General features: G+C 36.1%; 1 protein-coding gene across 3 annotated transcripts; it reads right to left on the reverse strand.

The window, feature by feature from the left end:
- Window positions 1-358: 358 nt before the first annotated feature.
- Window positions 359-17,273, reverse strand: LOC145784546 (uncharacterized). Of its 3 annotated transcripts, XM_082596390.1 has the most exons (10): window positions 17,243-17,273; window positions 15,542-15,657; window positions 14,747-14,844; window positions 11,526-11,607; window positions 7,027-7,256; window positions 5,737-6,749; window positions 5,292-5,483; window positions 5,054-5,163; window positions 4,348-4,511; window positions 3,348-3,893 (listed from the first exon to the last, which is right to left on the reverse strand). In XM_082596390.1, the coding sequence occupies exons 5-10, from the start codon at window positions 7,213-7,215 to the stop codon at window positions 3,729-3,731; spliced, it is 1,833 nt and encodes a 610-aa protein (XP_082452516.1). In that variant the 5' UTR covers window positions 7,216-7,256; window positions 11,526-11,607; window positions 14,747-14,844; window positions 15,542-15,657; window positions 17,243-17,273; the 3' UTR covers window positions 3,348-3,728. The 3 variants fall into 3 exon arrangements, with proteins under 3 accessions (XP_082452515.1, XP_082452516.1, XP_082452514.1); XM_082596389.1 differs by lacking the exons at window positions 14,747-14,844; window positions 15,542-15,657; window positions 17,243-17,273 and adding exons at window positions 359-488; window positions 12,379-12,489 and having other exon boundaries at window positions 3,734-3,893; XM_082596388.1 differs by lacking the exons at window positions 14,747-14,844; window positions 15,542-15,657; window positions 17,243-17,273 and adding an exon at window positions 12,379-12,489.
- Between the last annotated feature and the right edge of the window lie 2,545 nt (window positions 17,274-19,818).

Genomic DNA, 19,818 nt, shown 5'->3' on the forward strand with positions numbered 1-19,818 from the left:
CCCAGTGTCCACCTCTCTCAGGTGTGAGATATTTCAAAAAAATTCTAAAAACAGTGCGGGTGGCTACTCCGTGCAAACAAATTCCAATTGCATACAAGTGTTCTCCATGGCAAAGTAGGCTCTTTATTCCATGGAAAGGGTGCTCTTATCTTGGATTATTTCTTTGGCAGTTCCACAAAATAACCGACAAAGAGTTATAAAATAACCGACGAAGAGAACAAAATAGCTTTCAAAGAATAGAGTAATTTCATAAAGACAATGACACGATTGTTTCCCATTTATCATTGTCTGGACAATTACGTTCGATCATGTTTGAAGCTACAAAGCTTTTCTATTTCTTACAACTAAATATATTTTCCCATTACAAGCTGCAGCAACAAAATCATATCTCGGTGTGGGCTTCAGTGTCAAGTGATTCCATGTTAGTATTACGTTTTAACAGGTGCATCCGCTGGAATTCCATAGGCTCTTCCAGGTTTTGAAGCGTCCTGAAAACATACAAATGCTGTTTTAACGTGAGCATATTTCTTGGCAAAAATCATTGTTAGCACATCTTTGTAAACGTTGTTTCCCATCTATCATTGTCTGGGCATTGATGTTTGATGCCACAAAGTTTTTATTTTTTCTCCAACGAAATATATTTTTCCGTTACATGCTGCAACAGCACAATCATATCTCGGTGTGAACTTCGGTGTGAAGTGGTTCTATATTAGTATTACGTTTTGGCAGCTGCATCCGCTGAAAACTTTGCATCCATTACTCTTCAACATCAATGTTTATTGCACATTCTGGACAAGCCTGCGTCACATGAATAGCACAGACAGCTTTACCACACAGCTGGCACTGGTTTTTACTTTTAAACAAATTGCTTCTTTTCCTCTTTGCTGGTGAGCCAGTGATTGGAGGTCTGCAAAATAGCAACGTCTGTCTTTGTCTGATTTTGTAGGAAATTGCTTCTTTTGATACAAGTTGTTGGAAGATGTTGAAGCAACATCAGTTTGATCTTCGCATCCAAGAATAGTAACTATTTTGCTTAGAACGGATTTTTAAAGACCGCACCGTGACCGCATTTGTATGTGCGGTTTGATCAGCATCATTGCAAGTTCCCAACCAAAATCAAAAGAATTTTGAGTTTTGGGATCAATTCCTTTTTGCATAGCTAAAATTGTGCTTGCATTGACCCGACATGTGTCCAGAATATAACAAAATGCGGTTGTAGACCAACGTCGTGACTTAGTTTTGCAAGAATAAATGCCAATCCTTTGATCTGCGACATCTGTTTCACTTTTTGTGAAGTCGTAAAGCTTGGACATTGCTGGCTTTTTCTTTGGGGGTCTTTTGTAGTTCCAATGAGAGGTTTCATTGTTGAAAGCAACAGAACATTGCGCTTTCATGAACTTTTTATCTGTACTATATAGGAATGTAGCACTAACTTCTTTTCAGAACTCTCCCAATAACACTGATAAGACAATTCCTCTCGCTGACCGACATCTTTAATTTCGGCAGGGATTCCTTTTCTGTTGCTTTGCAATGTCCCGACGCAAGTTATATTTAGACTCAATAGCCACTGAGCAAGTGGAATACTTGAATAGAGCCTGTCATATGATAGGTTTCGTCCTTGTAAATCATGAATGAGCTGTAGCTTATTTACAAGGTATTTTACAGTTTCTTCCGTTCTACAAACATAATACTCGGTGGGATTTTCCAGCGCCTTTCCACAATAAGGATAGGTGGTAAAAGTGTAACTGTAGCTAGTTGCGTTAATCGATTTGAAGAGCATTTCATATTTAGCTGGCTTGCTTGGGTTGTATTGCTTGAAACCAATACGATTTCTCATTGGATACAATGTTTCATCCAATGCCAGAAACTCCGCTGGAATAATATGTTTGGAACAGTCATCATTGAACATTTCAAACAGTGTGCGAAAAGCAGCAAATCTGTCATGCTTCCATCTTTTCTGGCGAGTGGCCTGATCATCAAATGTCAAGCAAGCATGGAGAAACCTGAAGCGATTTTTGCTCATTGTTGCTCCAAACCCTGGCGGTCCTACTACAGGTGCGAATAATAGGTTTATTTCATGACCGTTTGAGACCCAGCATACCTTGCATATAAATCAAACCAATATATGCCAATAGTTCGGTTTCATTGGTTTCTCTGAGATGATCATCGTTTCTGCCTAAATTCATGCAACGTATTCGGTTGTTTGTGCTATCAACTATCAAGTCAATCATTGGTTGAGAAAACAATAGCTTCCATGTCTTCTCACAATTGTCTGCATGCGTTGCAGTACCTTTGAGTCCTGACTGTCTTCCCACAATAACACATGACCTCGCTTGGCGACCAGTTTGTTGCGGTGGCTTAGTTGTCCGGCCAATTTCCTGATCCTTTTTTCTTTTGTTTCCTTTTTCTAATATTCCTACGTACGATTTATGTGGTCTAAGTACATTCACGTCATCATAGTTTTCCTCATTCAAGGCCGAAGTAATATCGTGAACTCGTCGTTTAGAAACTGCTACAGTTATTCTTCTACTACCAGCATTTGTTTCCACATTAGGCCTACTTTGCTCTAAATTAAGCACTTCTGTCGACGGCTCATAATCTATTTCTTCATCAGAATCAGACATTAGCACATCGTTAATATTTTCCTCTAAAGAATTTTCCAGTTTTTCGACAATTTCGCTTGCAGAAAATTGTTGTCGAGCCATGTTGCGCGTTTGAAGTGTGGTTGTATGTCATGCACAAAGTTTTCTCACAAATGAATGTACATGTTGGGCTTTCTGAGTATTTATGTGGAAATTGGTTGCACCATGACTCGGTAAAGGATGAAATATAATTCTCAGCTAATTGTTGTAAAAAATAATTTCATAAAGACAATGACACGATTGTTTCCCATTTATCATTGTCTGGACAATTACATTCGATCGTGTTTGAAGCTACAAAGCTTTTCTATTTCTTACAACTAAATATATTTTCCCATTACAAGCTGCAGCAACAAAATCATATCTCGGTGTGTGCTTCAGTGTCAAGTGATTCTATGTTAGTATTACGTTTTGGCAGTTGCATCCGCTGGAATTCCATAGGCTCTTTCAGCTTTTCAAAGGATTCTGAAAACATGCAAATATTGTTTTAACGTGAAGGTAGATCTTGGCAAAAATCCGTGAAGGATAATTTTCAGCAAATCTTCGTGAAGGATCATTCTCAGCAGTTCTTAGTGAAGGATCGACGGAATCCATACGCTTTCGTCTTGTTTCTTCATTTAGAATGAAGGATCAGGTTATTCTGTTTTTTACATTACATAAGGATAACCAGTTAACCACTTTACAAAATGTGTTTGAGTCGGTATTTATTTTCACATACAGAAACTGTTGGTCAAGTTGCTTCACAGAAAACTGAACGTTTAAAATATCACTTGTTGGTGAAAGTAAAACAATTCAACGAAAAACGCCAGCTCGCTCCTTCATAGCGAACTTCATTGAACTTTCTGGAATCATCCACATAGCTCAAACTATAATGCATGGTCTGTTCTAGCATTTTTATGTTAGTTTTTTGTACATTTTTAATAACACAGACTGTTATTTTTTGAATACAGGTTCAATGTAGCTAGGATATCCTGCTAAATATGTCAAGCAAGTTAACACTCTTAAGTAAAACGTTTAAAACCAGCTAGTCGTAACTGAAATTTGTCAGACATCGGTTAAACTGTTGTTTAATTTGTAAAAACTACTTTTCTAACATGAACATGTACACGAAGCCCATTGCAATGACAAAAATCTTCTAAAGGAATCGTTTTCCATCAACTTGTAAATATGGACACCAGCTTCATCCAAGGCATCTTCCTGATGTTTATTTAACTTGTCTATTGTTGCTTTTTTCATAGTTCCAGTGAGATTTACCTGAACAAGAAACACTAACTCAGTGTGGTGCTAGCTGAACATTTTTTGTGGTGCCATATATATAAACCATTTTCTCAGTGAAGTAAATTTATACAAAATTAGGCAAATTTACTTATTAGGGCGCGCAGCTTAGGCTATTTACGGTGTGGAAAGTACCAACTTTCTGTAGATCATAAACTTACATTACATAATCCAATTATTTTCGGCCGGAGTGTTACGGATTTTTTTAATTTTTCCTTCTATTGTTGCAAGTTTTTGAAAGTGTGTTTTCAAACATTATGTTTCAGATGCACCAAAAGAGCAACTTGCTGTCTTTTTGAAAAGTTTCTTTAAAGTAGTTAAACAAAATTGTCGTAGAAAAGATTTTCGGTAAACTTCAACAGCTTTGCAATTCCTTTCACGTTGAACATGTCTTTCCTACGTTTCACTTGAAATACAATCTAACTTTATGTACCTCTTTTGAAGATGTTGGTTTGAGGTAAGAGCTAATTATTTTTGCCGAAAGCCTTGGTCTATCAACAGCAGTCACTTGTTTGTATGTTTGACATGCAAGCCAAAAATCCACATTTTCATCGCTGTACTCTTTTTCAAGAAAGGAGCGAAAAGCCCTTTCTCCATCTAAATTTATAAAAAAAAAACAATAATGAGCTGTAAGTTAGAAAGAATCAAGTATAAGTATTCTCACCTCTCATCTATAATTATATGTACCTGCATAGTTTTAAAAACCCTTCTGAAAGGCAAACATTAAAAGTAAAATGCTGAAGCTTCCTAGCTTACTTTTGAAATATCCTGTAATACCTGTTCTTTCTTTCTGATAACAGCTATGTATGAACTGCTATCCAACCTGTCTTCTTCCTAACTTTCTACTCAAGTTCCACTTGTGTTGAGTGAAGATTGATTGTATATTGTTAACAAGAGACGGGTTCAATTGTGATGTGGAATAGTCACTTCACACTCTTATTACGTCCGTCCGTTAGATTCACACATCATAAAAAGACGAAACACGTTTGGAAAACACAAGTCAGTAAAAATAGAGAAAGAATGACGAGAGATTGTCGCTCAAGCGTGACAGCGCATTGCAATGATGACGTCACGATTGCGTTACAATCTATGTCACAATACGGAGACAGATAGCTTGGCCATAATTTCGTGAACACTACCTTTATCGCTCAAAAGGTCTTTCAAGGATTTTCCGGAAAAGAAGCATTTTCCACATATTGTAGCTGTAGGGATGTGTTTGAGGCTTTGTGATAAATGAATGTTCTTTCTTCTAAATACCCAAATTTTGCATTAGGTGGAAAGTTTGTAAAAAAAAGACATCTTTTGTGCAAAAACGCAAATTTTAAAGTTTTAAAAATTAATTTCTGGTTATTAAATTAGCGACATGTCATTACTCACCTGGTCTTCGATGAGTTTGACATTAGTGGTCCTTTCTCTAAGAATGGTTGCATCTTACTAATATTCTCGGCACTTCTCCGCTTAAGTTTGACGTTTGGTTTTGATGCTGGATTGTCATTATACTTCATCATAGCACCAATAGAACGACGTCCTTTCTTTTGGTAAAAGTTTTTTTCAAAAGAACTGGAAAAACTTCGGCATTCATGAAAACAAAAAGTGATCACAATTATCAAATATCCACGTTGTCTATGATAACACGACTAGATGAGTGTTTTACGTGAACAAAACATTTAAACTTCGCAAGGTACGAAACTTGCAGTGATGTTCACCTTTGAACAAATAGTGATCATATTGCCTTGTCATAACTTTTCTCTTTTCTCTAAATTTTAGTCACTGTAAAATTTGACTTGAAATGTAGTTCAAACTTCAGTCTACTTGCACTCACCAATTTGAGCTTTCTTTTTGTAGCAGCAATTTATCGCACTTTACTTGACAAGAGCCTCTTTTTTGTTGCACCACAGCTATTTTCTGGTCGGAGTGTGTAAACATGTCCGAAGAGCCTTGTTCTTGCTCTGTTGTTGTCGCTCGCGATGAGCTTAACTTGATCAAAGCTTCAGCTGCTCCAAGTCTTTTTTCGCGTTCAGCAAAAGCCGGTTTCATGCCATTTAGCTTTTTTGTGTCATGGTGTGAAACTGAAGATGATAAAGAAGGAGATGGAGCGAGTTCATGATTAACGGAAGTGGAATGGTCATTTGGATGAAAGACTGTATCATGAAACGGAAACTCATGAGAATTGCTTTCTTTTTTGTTCATGATTTTTAACCTTGGCTTTTGCAACAACATTATTTTATGTTGTTTCAACTTTTTCAAAATTTTGTTTTTATTTTCGATAGGTTGTTTGCTGGCTTGTTGATGGAAATCCTGTTTCGAAATCGTAATCAAACTTTTGTGGTGATCGATTTTGTCTGATGCCTTAAATTTCTTTGCGGCTTTGGGTTGCTTTGGAACTTTAAAAACACTTTTATCTTTAGGATCGTCGTCGACGGACAATGACTTCTTTGATTTTGCGGGAAACGCAATGGAAAAATTGTCACTATTTCGGTGAGCATTTCTTTTGCGTGAAGCTACTTTCTCGATAGTCTTGCTTATATTTTGTGCTTCACGCAAGATTTTGTTTTCATTTTCAACAATCATATCTTCAGACGATAAATCTGGTTCTGTAGATATTTTCAGACCCATAGATTCTGTGTTCTTTTTCGATAGTTTATTATGGTTGGTTTGAAAATCTTTAGATGGAATTCCCTGTTTTTTCAAGCCTTCCGAATTTTTTTCCTCACTATTTTCTCTATTGGTGTTGGTTGTTTTGTCTTTGCTGACCTCTTGTGGCAATGGTACACGTTGTTTTTGCATTTTCCTTTTTTCCTTTCCACCTGTGATGGATGAGCGGAGGTTTTTCACCTAAAAAAAAATGAAAAAAACTATTTGATCATTTAGCAGCTATTTGATCTTTTTTCAATTAGCCTACACTTTATTCATGTTCAAGGCAGTTTTTTGCTACACGGTGGTTGATTTCCTCAAGTGAGTAGACAAAATGACTTTTAAAAATTGTCAGAGATATTACAATTTTATGAAAAAAAAACTGAAACTTATTTCACAAGCTTATTAATTCAGCTTTTTGTAGTTCCATTCTTGGCTTTCTTTAACAAAAAGAAAAACAACAACAACAATAACTTGCCGTTTTAGAATTATCAAAAATTCCATCATTAAGTATCGAACAAACTGTTTCTGGCAATGATGGAATTGCTTTGCTGTCTGTACCGGATGAACTTTCATCATTGCGAAACCGCATTTTAAAAACTTTTTTGTTTTCTTTCCGCTTGTCCTTTTGGCGATTGGTGTTCGCAGACAACTCGGTTGATTCCATTGATTGATTCGAAATGTTCTGGAATAGCAACTGAGGCTGGACTGAAACCAAAACAAATAATACTTAGGCTACTGTATTACACAGTGTGTAACATTGCAAAGAAATAGAATAATCAAGTGACATATAAACAATGGTTGACACATGGCCCCCTCTAGTGTCTGGCCTGATTTGTCACATTTTTCTTTGAAACATTAACAGTCTGAGTTGCTGGCAAAATGTGGCAGGATACTCGAAAAGATAGCGATTGCTAAAGAAAAGTTAAAAGCAGTTCATTGATAAAAAGTTCATGTGTTATTGTTATTTTAACTAGAGTTAACTAAACATGATTTGTTTGCCACTCCCACATTACTCAACTGGCTATTTGGTGAGACTTTTGATCAATGCAACCCAGCCAAGTCCAGCAGTTCAAACCACTGGTGATGGGTCTGTTTTTTTTTTGAAGCTGCTTAGTTGATAGTTAAAACTGAAAAGTACCTGGGCAGTTCAACAGGCATAGGTATACCAGAATAGGTTAGGCATTCACCAATTTAATCTTTGGGTATGTTTAACAGATACCGTATAATAATACCTTGCAGCTGTTAGAGTGCCTTGTCTAGTGTCTACTGCTTTAGCTAACATAGCCCAATGATATGTCAAACAAGTATGACTGTTTTATTTTCACTATGCAAAAACTATACCTTTTAAGTTTTTCCAAGCTTTAAAGTATGCCTAATTGCCTAACTGACAGGTGCTGATTTCATCATAAAAAAACTCATCATTCATCATTGCAGTCATTTTTGTGGTTGCTATTATGGCATGGTTTATTCAAAATGACAGTGTCTCAGTAGGTTTTATTAGCCATGCTTTTGTGAAAGTGATCAGAATTGAAAGAATTAAATCAAGCCCCCAGATCTTTTTATGCCCACATTTTTTAAGTGGCTGCATGACAAGTGTTTAACACTGCACTGTAATGATAAAAAATCAAGAACTTTAGTTTTGCTCCAAGTACGGTATATTTAGACACTGGATCTTTTCAAGTTATCGCAAGTCAAATACTTCGTAATATGCATGAAAAATTGTAGTAACTTGACTGTATGTGGATTAAGTTTTTGCAGTGTGCTACACTTTATAAAAAAAAATGGAGTGGGCAATTTAACGTAGGCTAAAGTATTTTCTCAAAATTGGGCAGAATTCCATGTCTGGCAACCCTTGCATGGGAATGATAGCCACAGTCATTTTCATTTAGCCTTTTTATAAACTGAACTGCTGTAAATTTTAATGTGCTGGTTATGGAGTTGTGTGACACTGAAAATGGTTCAATACCCGAAATCGCGATATACCGGTACCGTACAACATGGTAATTTAGACTTGGACTATGGTAATTTAGACTTAGACTAAATCTACTGGAAATAAATAGGATTGAAGGAGTTAGAAATGCTTTTAAATCTACAATGGGTCAAAGACTGCTCAATCAAGTTAATCTTAACATAATATTAACATTGAAACAAATCTAACAAAATCATTAATGTTTTTACAAGCTAAAACACTTTTGCGGCAACAATAGCCAACAAAGTACCACTGTGTTATATTTACCATAAACAGCTTTTTGACATTTAGGAGCTGTGTTTTTAAAAACAAAAATACATGATGGATATGTTAAAAAGTGAGTCTATAAGAAAAAACTTTTTTAAATGCCATTGCTTTTTTAATTAAACTCGTTTGTAAACATCCTGAAGCAACAAGTTTATTTTTTGCTGGTAAGTGTTAGGCTGAAACATCGTCTCAAAAGTGGGGTACTTTTAGAAATCCTCGTTATACCAAGGTGCTTAGCGAAAACTTTTATCTAGTTTTATTCGTAGTTCATAGCAATCACCATTTAGATGCAGAATTTTTGCTGTTACAGTTAATCAGGGCCATTACAAACATTTTTGAAAGTTATAATTTTGTATTTAAATGATTGTGTCCTTTCGTGGAAAGTTCATTCATCAAAAAAAGAACAGAAAAATAGAAGGGAAAGTTCAGTTGTGTAATGTTGAACAAAGGAATGAAGTTGCTTTTAAGCATATTCATGGTGATGGACCACTTTCTGGTGGTAGAAAGGCATTCCAATTTCTTAATAAAATATCAGTGGTTTGAAAATGACTCAGCATTTGACCGGGTTTTACTTCATTAATAAAGAAGCTTTGCCTCATATAAAAACAAGAAGCAAAAACACAAGGAGTTCAAGAACAGCTTCAAAACAAGACAAAGTTGAAAGAATTAATACTTACTACAAAAGTATTTAAGTGACAAGTATGAACATAAAAGTAATTAGAAAGTTTTTGTCTGCCACCTGTTCACCTCTCTCGTTATCTGTTGATGGAGTTAGAGTGACTGGTGGAGCTGGTATTGTTGGCATGTACAGATTTCAGTAGACCTTGGTGTTAAACCTCAGTGCCATGGTGAGTATGTAGCTTACTGCATTAGGAGTGTTCTACTTTTGTTATAAAAATGCTGTAAGACTAAGAAGTGCTCTTCGTGATGAACAATGATGCATTGTATCCAAACCCTTCTACAAGATAGGAACGTGATATATACTTTTGTTGGTTTTTGTACCTTTGCGTTGTAGATATGTTCAAAACAATGTGTTAAAAAATTGGTATTAATTAATCAGCTGGGTACCACAACTGAGAGTATTAAACCTTCTTATGATTTTTGTATGTTACCTTTTTCTAGTCATTTCTTCAATGTATCTTGGACATGCATCTAATTATTGCATGTATTCTGAAATTGTACATGCTGTGAAAAGCAACAAAGACAACAGTAGTTATTGTGGTAGCCCATACACATTTGCCAACATGACATTCAACAATTTTCAAGGATTTTGTTTTTCATAACTAGAGTCTTTTTATGTATGACTGACAATCAGTTTGGCTTCAACTTCTGTAAGTGTATTTTTTAAAATCAATAGGTTAACTATCTTGCATTTTGCTAAACCCATTGCCTACACTTATTTACTGTACTATATGTTTAGACTGTCCAAATGAATTTGACCAAGTAAAGTTTTCGAAGCTTGTTCAATGATCCTATGGTATTTGTACAATTCTTGTATTTTTATGCAAAATAATGTATGATTGTAAAGTAGGGATACCATAATTCTCATCCCTTTGGTGTATGTGATGGTGTGAAGCAAGATCGAGTATTAATCTTGAAATTTTACGTAGGCTATGAAATATAATATCAGGGGTGCAGCCAGCACAAAATTTCAGGGGTGGCAAATAAGTATTTTTTCATATGTGAGTGAGCCTGGAGTGGCAACGAGTTTCATCGAAGGTGGAGCACTCACTGGGGTCCTCCCCCAGAAAATTTTTTAAAATATATCTTAAAATTGCCATTGTTTCAGCCAAAATCGATAGTAAAACTTTGTCAAATGATCCTGTAATTGAGTGTGAAATGTTACTTTAAAATATTTCGAAGGGAGGCAATTGCTCTCTTTGCTCGCCCCCCTGACTACACCCCTGATAAACATTTATCATTACAATTTCATGGTCTTTCTTTTGGCTGCTGCATTGGCAATTATTTTTGTAGTCGTATGCTAAAGAAAGACGTAGGTTATTTTGCACCAAGTATTCAGAATCTTTTCTAAAGTTTGTCATTTCTGCAGGCAAACGTATTTAAAACGGTTATTATTTTATGTATGTTATTTCTTCCACACACCGTACTTGTTGTGAGGACCTATGTGATAAATAATAGTTTGCACTAATTATGCAGAAAAAGTAAACTTGTGAAAGTGAAATTCAGGTCGTACGTATATTTATTTGTGCATTGCCAATTGAAACTTTGAGGGGACCCGAAGTTTGGCTTGGTACCGGGCCCAATTATGCACTCAATGGCCCTGCCAAGACGTATTTTTTTATAATGTGCATTGAGTAAAGATCAGAAACAATCTACTGAATTATAGAAAATGTTTATTTTCTCCGTTTACGTTAATGTTGATGGTTTGGAGAAAACTACTTCTGATAACTTTAGGTTTCATTTCGTATTGCAGTTGGCATTTATGAAGATTAATAACTATCAATCAACTCAAAGAAAGCTCACGATATCGTGCAAAGCTTTAAATACTTATTACTAATAAAGGAAATGTTTGTTACCCTCTTACAATATTTTCTGAAAGAACTTTAGTTGTAGAAACTGCAATGTTTAAGACAATTTGAGTCAGCCTGTTAATAAAATCCTTCAAAATGTGACAAATCTGGCCTTATCTGCAGTGGGCCATGGTTGACACTATTCTAGAAAATACTGTAATCTACGACGAATGTAAATATTTGACATTTGTATATTTTACTACCTACTTTTCTGTTGTTTCTTTTTTGCTGCAAGATGCTTTTTACGTCCAATGCATTCGTTCAAAAAGTAATACCAGCCTTGCTCAACCTGAAATCAACGTAATTGCTTTACCTAATAGCAGATGCTCTCAATATGTCTTGGAAAGTTACTGTAGCCTACGTTTCAAATCATTGTCACAAGTTTTACAGTAATGTATTATGCAATTTTTTTCTAAAACAATACTTTTGACCTTTTAATGAGCACTTTATGAACGATACATCTTTGTAATTTTTCTTGTGCAATATTTTTGTACTTTTTAGATATCAATGACTTGGACTACTGTATATTGTATTTATTCAGTACTGCCGTTATTTGCAATATTTTTATTTAAGCAACAGTAAAAAATTTTCAACACCTACGTTTTACCAGTCGTGCTGTACGGTCTAGAATGCGTAAATTGGACATCATCAACAATGAAAAAACTCACTACCTTCCAAAATCACATCATGAGAAGCATGACCAACAAAAGGTTACTTGATCACACAAAAATAGAAGATCTTCTAACTATGACAAAACTACATCCAATTGCAGCAATAATAAAATCAAAAGTTTTAAAACTGTTCGGCCACACTAAAAGATCACAATTCGGAATCAGCAAAGTTTGCACAGAAGGCAAAGTAGAAGGAAAAAGAAAACGTGGCAGACAACCAAAACGATGGCAAGACAACATTCAATCATGGACCGGACTCCACTTGACGACACTGGGCGAGTTGGCTCAAAATCGCCACTCTTGGAAGCAAATAAGCCATGTTGATGCGCAATCTGCCGCAGGCGGAGATAACGACTGATGATGAAGCATATTTATAAATGTAAACTTACATTTTGAGACAAAATGATATTTCTCAATCCAAAGCTCATACAACCCAAAAAAGAAGACTGATTGAAAATCTCGCTTCTGCTCCAAGCCGAAATCAGCAGTCTCTTTGTCAAACTTCGACTGTTTAAACCGCTGTTAAAAAAAGTTAAATTATGAGCATGGTGCCAATTAGCATGTCTACTGCAAATTCGTCAAAACAACTCTTTGTTATAGAGATCTTGAGATTAAAGCCCATCGAAACTAACCAACAACAATCAACACCAAACAAAAATCCCTTGAAAGGGGATGATGCGCATTCTGTGTTGGTTATTGTACTATTATGTCGAACAGTGGCTTGCTGCGTTGTGGTTGTAACTCAATTCTATTGTTCTTCGTTACGGAGTAACAAAATATCCTGTACCAAGACAGTGCAGTTGTGCAAACGTTTCTTAAATTCATCGGTTAGCTCACAACCGATGATGGGATTTAGAAAAATACGAACTGTTCTGACTGATCAAAAAGGTTTGCTCACGATTCAGATCTGTCTGTGTATAGCAGTGGTTCCCAAACTTTTTCTATTCGCGTACCATTTAGCAGTTTCATACAGTGCTCGCGTACCACCAACCGCTACAACCAAAAAATCTCAAAAATATACAATAAAAGGCAAGAAATTTTTAACAAATATTAGCACAGCGCTTCAAGACTAAAAGATTTTAATATTAGTCTAAATATAATTACAGTAAGCCGTTGAGCTGTCGAATTAGTAGAAGACCAATAAATAGGGTGCACTACTGCTGCTACTATCAGTAGCAACATTGAACACTGAAAAGTTTTGGCTTTTCTGTTAAACAACCCTGGTCAGAGGTTCTCAAACTGTACGTTGCCACGCTGTTGGTGCGTAGTTTCAATTTTCAAGGGCGTCGCACAATGATTCCGCTTCGTATCTAAGCTCCATTGCATGATAAAGCGCTCACAGATATTGTTATTGCCTGACATGCGCATGAGAACTCATCATTACGAAACTGTTGCAAATGCTTATGGTTTAACAATCACATAGCGCAATTCTAAATTCATTTTGTCGCGCGACAAATAAAGGCTACAGAGACACAAATAAATAAAAATGACTGAAATTCCTATCGCTGACGCTGAGTGCGTTGCAAGTCCAACAATTTTTTTAAAAACGTCGAAACGAAAAGTTTAAAAAGCCACTGACCTACATGTTGCGTAATAAATACTTGAATTATTTTATTTTAACTGCTGTCAACCATGGACATCCACGTGTCAACTTCAGTGAGTTTCTCGCGTACCATCTGAAAGACCTTCGCGTACCACTAGTGGTACGCGTACCACAGTTTGGGAACCACTGGTGTATAGTATGTGCAGATGTAAAGCACGAACAGTCACCAAAGGAAAAAAAAAAAAAAACGAAAGCTCCGCATTCTATTACAAACCCAAGTCCAGAACTATCATTTGCAACGAAGGAAGAATTGAAGAAAAATGAAAACATTTTATCCAATTTCCAAGACATAGCAAGGCAATCACAACCACAAAAGCTGGGCATCTAAGTTGATTTTGTTTGTTTTGATATCACTATTGTACTCGTATTGTTTTTAATGGGTCATTATTGGACTGGATTGTTTTGACATGTAGATTATTGCCAATTACATTATTTTGTTATAAGATGGGCTGGCCTCAAATACCTCCTAGTCCTTTTCTCATATTTTGTGTAAATTTGTACATTATGATAGACTCTGCAAAAGCTTACCTTATCAGCTATTTTTATTTTTAAAATGTAACTACTTTGTACATTTTTCGGCGTAAGTAGACCTACCTATAGAAATGCTGAATACGATGTTTTTATCTATATTGTTTCTTAGTAGTTCATCATTTGAGTGTAGCTGTAATTATTGGTTGGTCCACTCGAAGTGTTTGTATGATACATAATAAATGCTTTTGTGTTTTATCGTAGCAATAAAATCCAGTGCAACAAAGATACATTTCTGTGGTGATGATTTAATGTTGAAGAGCAAGCGTGTGATTCAGCAAGCAAAATTGGTCCTGTTTCTGTTTGCATTCGACTTAAAGTATGCAGACATTGAATCAATTTATAAAAGCAATTTTGCTAGCTGGGAGTTGAATGTTGTCTAAGCCAACACCACTTGTGATTCACAGATGTAGGCCATCTACTGTTATTCTAAAAACACCATAGCCTACTAACTTACGCATGTCGACAGCCCTTGAAAATGATACAGCCACAGTAAAATGTTTCGGATTTGAGGAACTAGTAAGGACAGCAGTCATGCTGAATCGTATCTCAAATGTTTTTTTTCCTAACAAGTTTATATATGTAATGTAAAATGACAAGCCTTGGCATTCACAATAGGCACTCACAATGAGAAAGTTTCGTGCAGACTAACGCAACCCGACGTCAGCCTCTGTGGTTTTGTCTTGAAGCGCTGTCTGTTGTCACGATCAGGAGTGAGAGAAAACTAAGAACAAAAAATTGTATTTTATAAATACAGTAAGTTGGCAAAACCGATCCACAGTCGTGCTGCTTACCAGGCAACTGTTTATATGTTACTAATGACTGCAAAACTTACCAGAGTTTTGAAATAAGAATTATTCCTTGACTGAATAACGCGACGTTTCTTTGGAAGAAAAATAACAAGCAACGGTATTTGCCATAGTACTTGTCACGTCTAGGCTAACGTTTGTCAAGTGTCTATGCCATGGCCAAAAACTTCGCATTTTCGTTTCTTTCATACGATAGCTTTATGTTATGCATGGTACCGGTATTGTTGATTTGGTCTGCTTGTGTTGAACAATGTGTTCCTTATAACAGAGTAGTAACGTTTCAACCAACATTATACAAAGTTAATAGCTCTGATTTTGTTAAATTACAATGAAAACATAATCATCGTAAAATTTATTGTCACAGATGATTTCTTAGCTAAGCCTACATGCAGTACATTGTAACAAAATACGTTTTTTTTACATTAGCTTGGACGAACAACATAAAAATAATGATACAGAAAACATATTAAAACAAGATTTAAATTATTTTAAGATACCAAGCAAAAAGTGGAGATCTTCCAGGCATCTTGCGTTGCCTACGTCACTGACTGACATCAAAGCAACTGTTTTTTAAAAAACAATTGATTTGTTGTCTGGGTTATAGCCATTTACCTTCACAAAAACAGATGTTGATTCATCATTAGACAAGGAAATAAGTGGTAATCTGAGTCCAAGCACTGTGACTGTGAGCTGTTCTTGTGTACTGATGACCACTAGCTTCAGTTGACCTGCGCAGAAACAAACAATTTCAGTAAACTTGTTGGCATTAGAAAAAAACTGGCGATATCAATAAAGTTCCTCAGCTCAGTAGACGACTTCAAGCATCATGATTTAAGCCTACAAACTGAAATAAGCAACAGCAATGACCTATTGCAAGTATAGTTTGCATTCGATAATGATATCTTACCTGAACATTTCTTATGCTACCATAAAATAAGCCTGCTGCTAAAAAGATTGTTTGTCTTAGTTGGTTACAACTTAAGTGCTTAGTGAATCCTTACCTTTCATATTAAACTTGATTCTGAAACTGTGACGAATTCTTTAAAATTGGGTAATTTCTTATACTATACAAGCTTTTCAGGTAGGCTATAGACTTACTAAAACAGCTTCTTTAGCAAGTCAATTTGCATTCATTAGAGTTCAAATGGCTGGTTACTGTGACGCCTAACAAGTTAACGATGATTAGGTCTTTGTTGTTTTTGGTGCGAACCATTTGTGGGCAACTACTTTGGACTGCTGTCTAAAAAACTAAATTTCTCCTCTTAAGCATTGCAACAAGCATTAAGATTTTAGAAAATCGTAAATTATAGCCTACAATTATTAATCATAAGGCTGCAAATTCAACATCTTCAAAGACGAAAGAAACACTTTTAAATCGTGTTTCCTGAGATATATCTTAAACCTACCTACATTACCATAAAACAAAACCACCTGTGAAGAACTAATTATTATTATACCCCAGTCACGTCCCAGTGTAAGTTACTATGTGGAAGGAGCGATTAAACTTGTTCCAATTTTTGGATCTGACAAGCACTTTGGAACTCGACGTTATACCCACTCAAGTGCACTCACGCAAACAATACAGTTGTTTAAATATCTACGAATGTTAATACAATGTTGTATAAAGAGTTTTGCCTACAGAGCTTTCTTCAAAAGTTTCTTGAAATTGTAAGTCAAGTAGGCCTAACACTTTCTCTTTTACCGAATTTTCCTTTCCCATTTATCGAACTAAAGATAGAAAATACTATTATAAGCTCCACAATACATTCCGAACTAATCACACGATGGTAGGTGATTATTAGACACAATACGCTAACAAAGCACATGTTGGGGATATTTGACTTTTCAGTGAAACTTAAAATACATTTTCAATTGTTGACATTTAAAGTTACTAACAACATTTTGCGGCTTCTCAGCGTTTCCCTACCGGCAGAGGAATCCACACTAATATTTGCAGCTCTATGTAGCACGGGCCACAGGGAGTTTGTCTCACATAATATCTGTAGGCATATTGAGCAACAATTTTAACTATGAAGCCATGCCTAGCAAGTTTAATTGCTTTCACACCACATTGCACCACAGAACATTTGTACACATCTCACTTGCCGTGGGCGAGATTTAACTCACGGAGTCTTTAATTACATAGACCAGGCCTACTGATAACAAACACATAATAATTATCACAGATTAAACAAGTTTCAATATTAATAAAATCGAAAAATAAGCTGAGGTAAACATATCGTGAGAAAATTAATCAAGTACATCGTGATCACAAAACTACAGCAAAGTCACGACCAGTTACATCAAACTTACGTCTCCAATTAACTGTCAGCTTGTTGACTTTGTAAAAGGCTGCAAAGACTTATATCTTTTTCCTGGCATACATTACGTTGCATACTGCTTCAGAAGTCGCCAAATAAGTTCGTGTTAACAAGATAAATTATGCTGGATACATCATTCAGTAAACAGATCTCCTTCTTTGCCTTGCACGGCTTGAACCAAGCTGTAATCAAATTCGAAAACACGCCGTTACAACAATTTATCCCCGGGGGAAATACGCAACAAATGATCAGCATTCACAACGAAGAATTTTTTTACGAATTATTTGATTGCCTTGGCTGCCCATCGGCAAAGGCGCAGGGCTGACAAGCCAGGAAGGTTAAAGGCTCAGCCGTCTGTAGGTGTTGAATCAATGTATAAATGACTGATTTTGTTGTCTGGGTCAGAGGTTTGTACATTTAGCCTTGGTGGTGCTTCGTAGTCGGCCTGGTATCGACTCCAGATCTAGCTAGTAGCTACCCCATCAAAACAATGCGGCACCGATTGTATCGGAGTGAAAGCTTGTTCGCATTGCAAACATGGGACAAATTGAGACAATTTCAGTCAATAGATTGAATAGAAGATCATAACAGTTTTGGAGTGACACACTTTTGTAGCACCGCTACTTTTTTGGTAGCGGTAGTGCAGCTACATTTTTGTTGAAGTAGCGGATGCAGAAGCGGCGATACTTTTTTCAATGTAGCGGTATCGGAGAGGCACTACATTTCTTTCAGTCGCAATCCCACTACCCGCTACTTTCCAATTTAAAGTGAATAACAAATTACTTGTTTTTGAGATTTTTTATGGAAACAATGCGTGAAAACATCAAAGTAGAAATCATTCGACTATTACGGGAAACATCAAGCCACGGTGATACCGATTATAGTGACAACAACACCAGTCACGACTCGGAGGATAAATTTTTTGGTGTTGGTGCCATCGCATGAAACGTCAGTAAGTTACGAAAAGAAAAGTCAATTGTGGAGACCTTTTTTTCACACAAAAGCAAGTCCTTGAGCTTTCCTGGTGTCGATTTATAATAATGATAATAATGCTTGTTTATATATAGCGCTGTGTCCATCGCAGAATGTGTTGCTCCTCAGAGCTTTACAAAGCAGATAGTGTCATAGCCTATAACGTCCCTTTTATTAAATACAACACCCGCATTTTTTCCAGTGCTGCCGTGGAATTTTTTTTCCGTTAAAAAAACCTGCAGAAGCCGTGTGCAGGACTCAGCGACTCTCATTTTGAAATGCTCGTGCTTTTGAAAGATGCTTAACAATAAATTTCACCAAGAAGGTGTTTTTCTATAACGACGTTGAAATGGCAGTGCAAACAAATTACAGTATATCGTTTATTTCAAGATCATTTTGACGTCACAAAGTAGCTTACTTCTGGAGTCAGTTAAGTTAAGATAAAAGTAGCAGGAGAAGTAGCGGTCTTTAGGTAGCGAGCGCTACTTTAGCCCGATTAGCGGTAGTGGGTAGCGCACTACGTTTAAAGTAGTGGATGCCTTCCTCTGATTACACAAGAACGAGACAACAATTTTTGTTTGTCTGTTATATTCAGTGTTTCGATATGTTTTTGAGGTCGCTGATGCCGAATTTGGTCCAATTTTTGTGTGTAGTGTCAATGTTTTGGACGATATTTGCTAACAACATTTTCAATGATAGGCCTACTTGTAAATTAGTCAAAATTTTGTGCATTAGTTGAGATTATAATCTTCTTTAAAGTGCGGTTCGTTGTTACACTACTTTGCTCAAATCATTTATTATTACTTCACGACTATTCTCTAGCTTTAACTCACTATACCACGCTGGCTACGGCAGAACGTTCACCAATTTTACTTTCTATGAGAAATGTTTGCGTTTATTTCTCCGTTGTAGGCCTACCTGGAACCTTCTGATTGGTTGAAACGCTGTTTCTGTAACTTCTGATTGGTCCAATGATTCATAGGCTATGTTTTATCAAACATTTTTATGTTTAAGTGCCTACCGACAATTATAGACACCATGGGCTACCGCTCTGTTGAAAATTGTGGAAACAATTTTATTTTTTCTTCTCTAAACTGAAACATACGAAACTTATTTTCATTTGACTACAATCCAAAGTTGCTAAACCAAACTCCCAACCCACTCCATTTTCTGAAAATCGAGCAAACTCCGGTTTCACGCCATGCTCAACTCTATCTCTCATTTTCAGTCCGAAGATAAAGATCCAAACCAGTGGTTCTTAATCTTTTTTGTAACCCTTTTAACAAAGATGAATATCAGATTTACCCCCAATAGATAGTGCTCATTTATTAAAAAACGAAGGTAACAAATTCTATCAGTTATATTCAATGCGACGGCTGCCCTTGCTATTTGGCAACGAGTTGTTTAATGTTTGGTAAAGTAGGAGATAATGTAGCCTACAAGTACAACAAATATCGGATTCAACATGAAGTTGGTTTCGTGCTTCAGATTTAATAGGAAGCAATGCAGAGAAGCCGCATTCGCATAGGTAAGTTGAAGAAAAGGGAACTAGATTATTCAGAGCTTAAATACCTACCCTTGGATAGTAATATTGCA

This window comes from Aplidium turbinatum, chromosome 15, assembly GCF_918807975.1.
Source record: "Aplidium turbinatum chromosome 15, kaAplTurb1.1, whole genome shotgun sequence".
NCBI classification, from domain to species: Eukaryota; Metazoa; Chordata; class Ascidiacea; order Aplousobranchia; family Polyclinidae; genus Aplidium; species Aplidium turbinatum.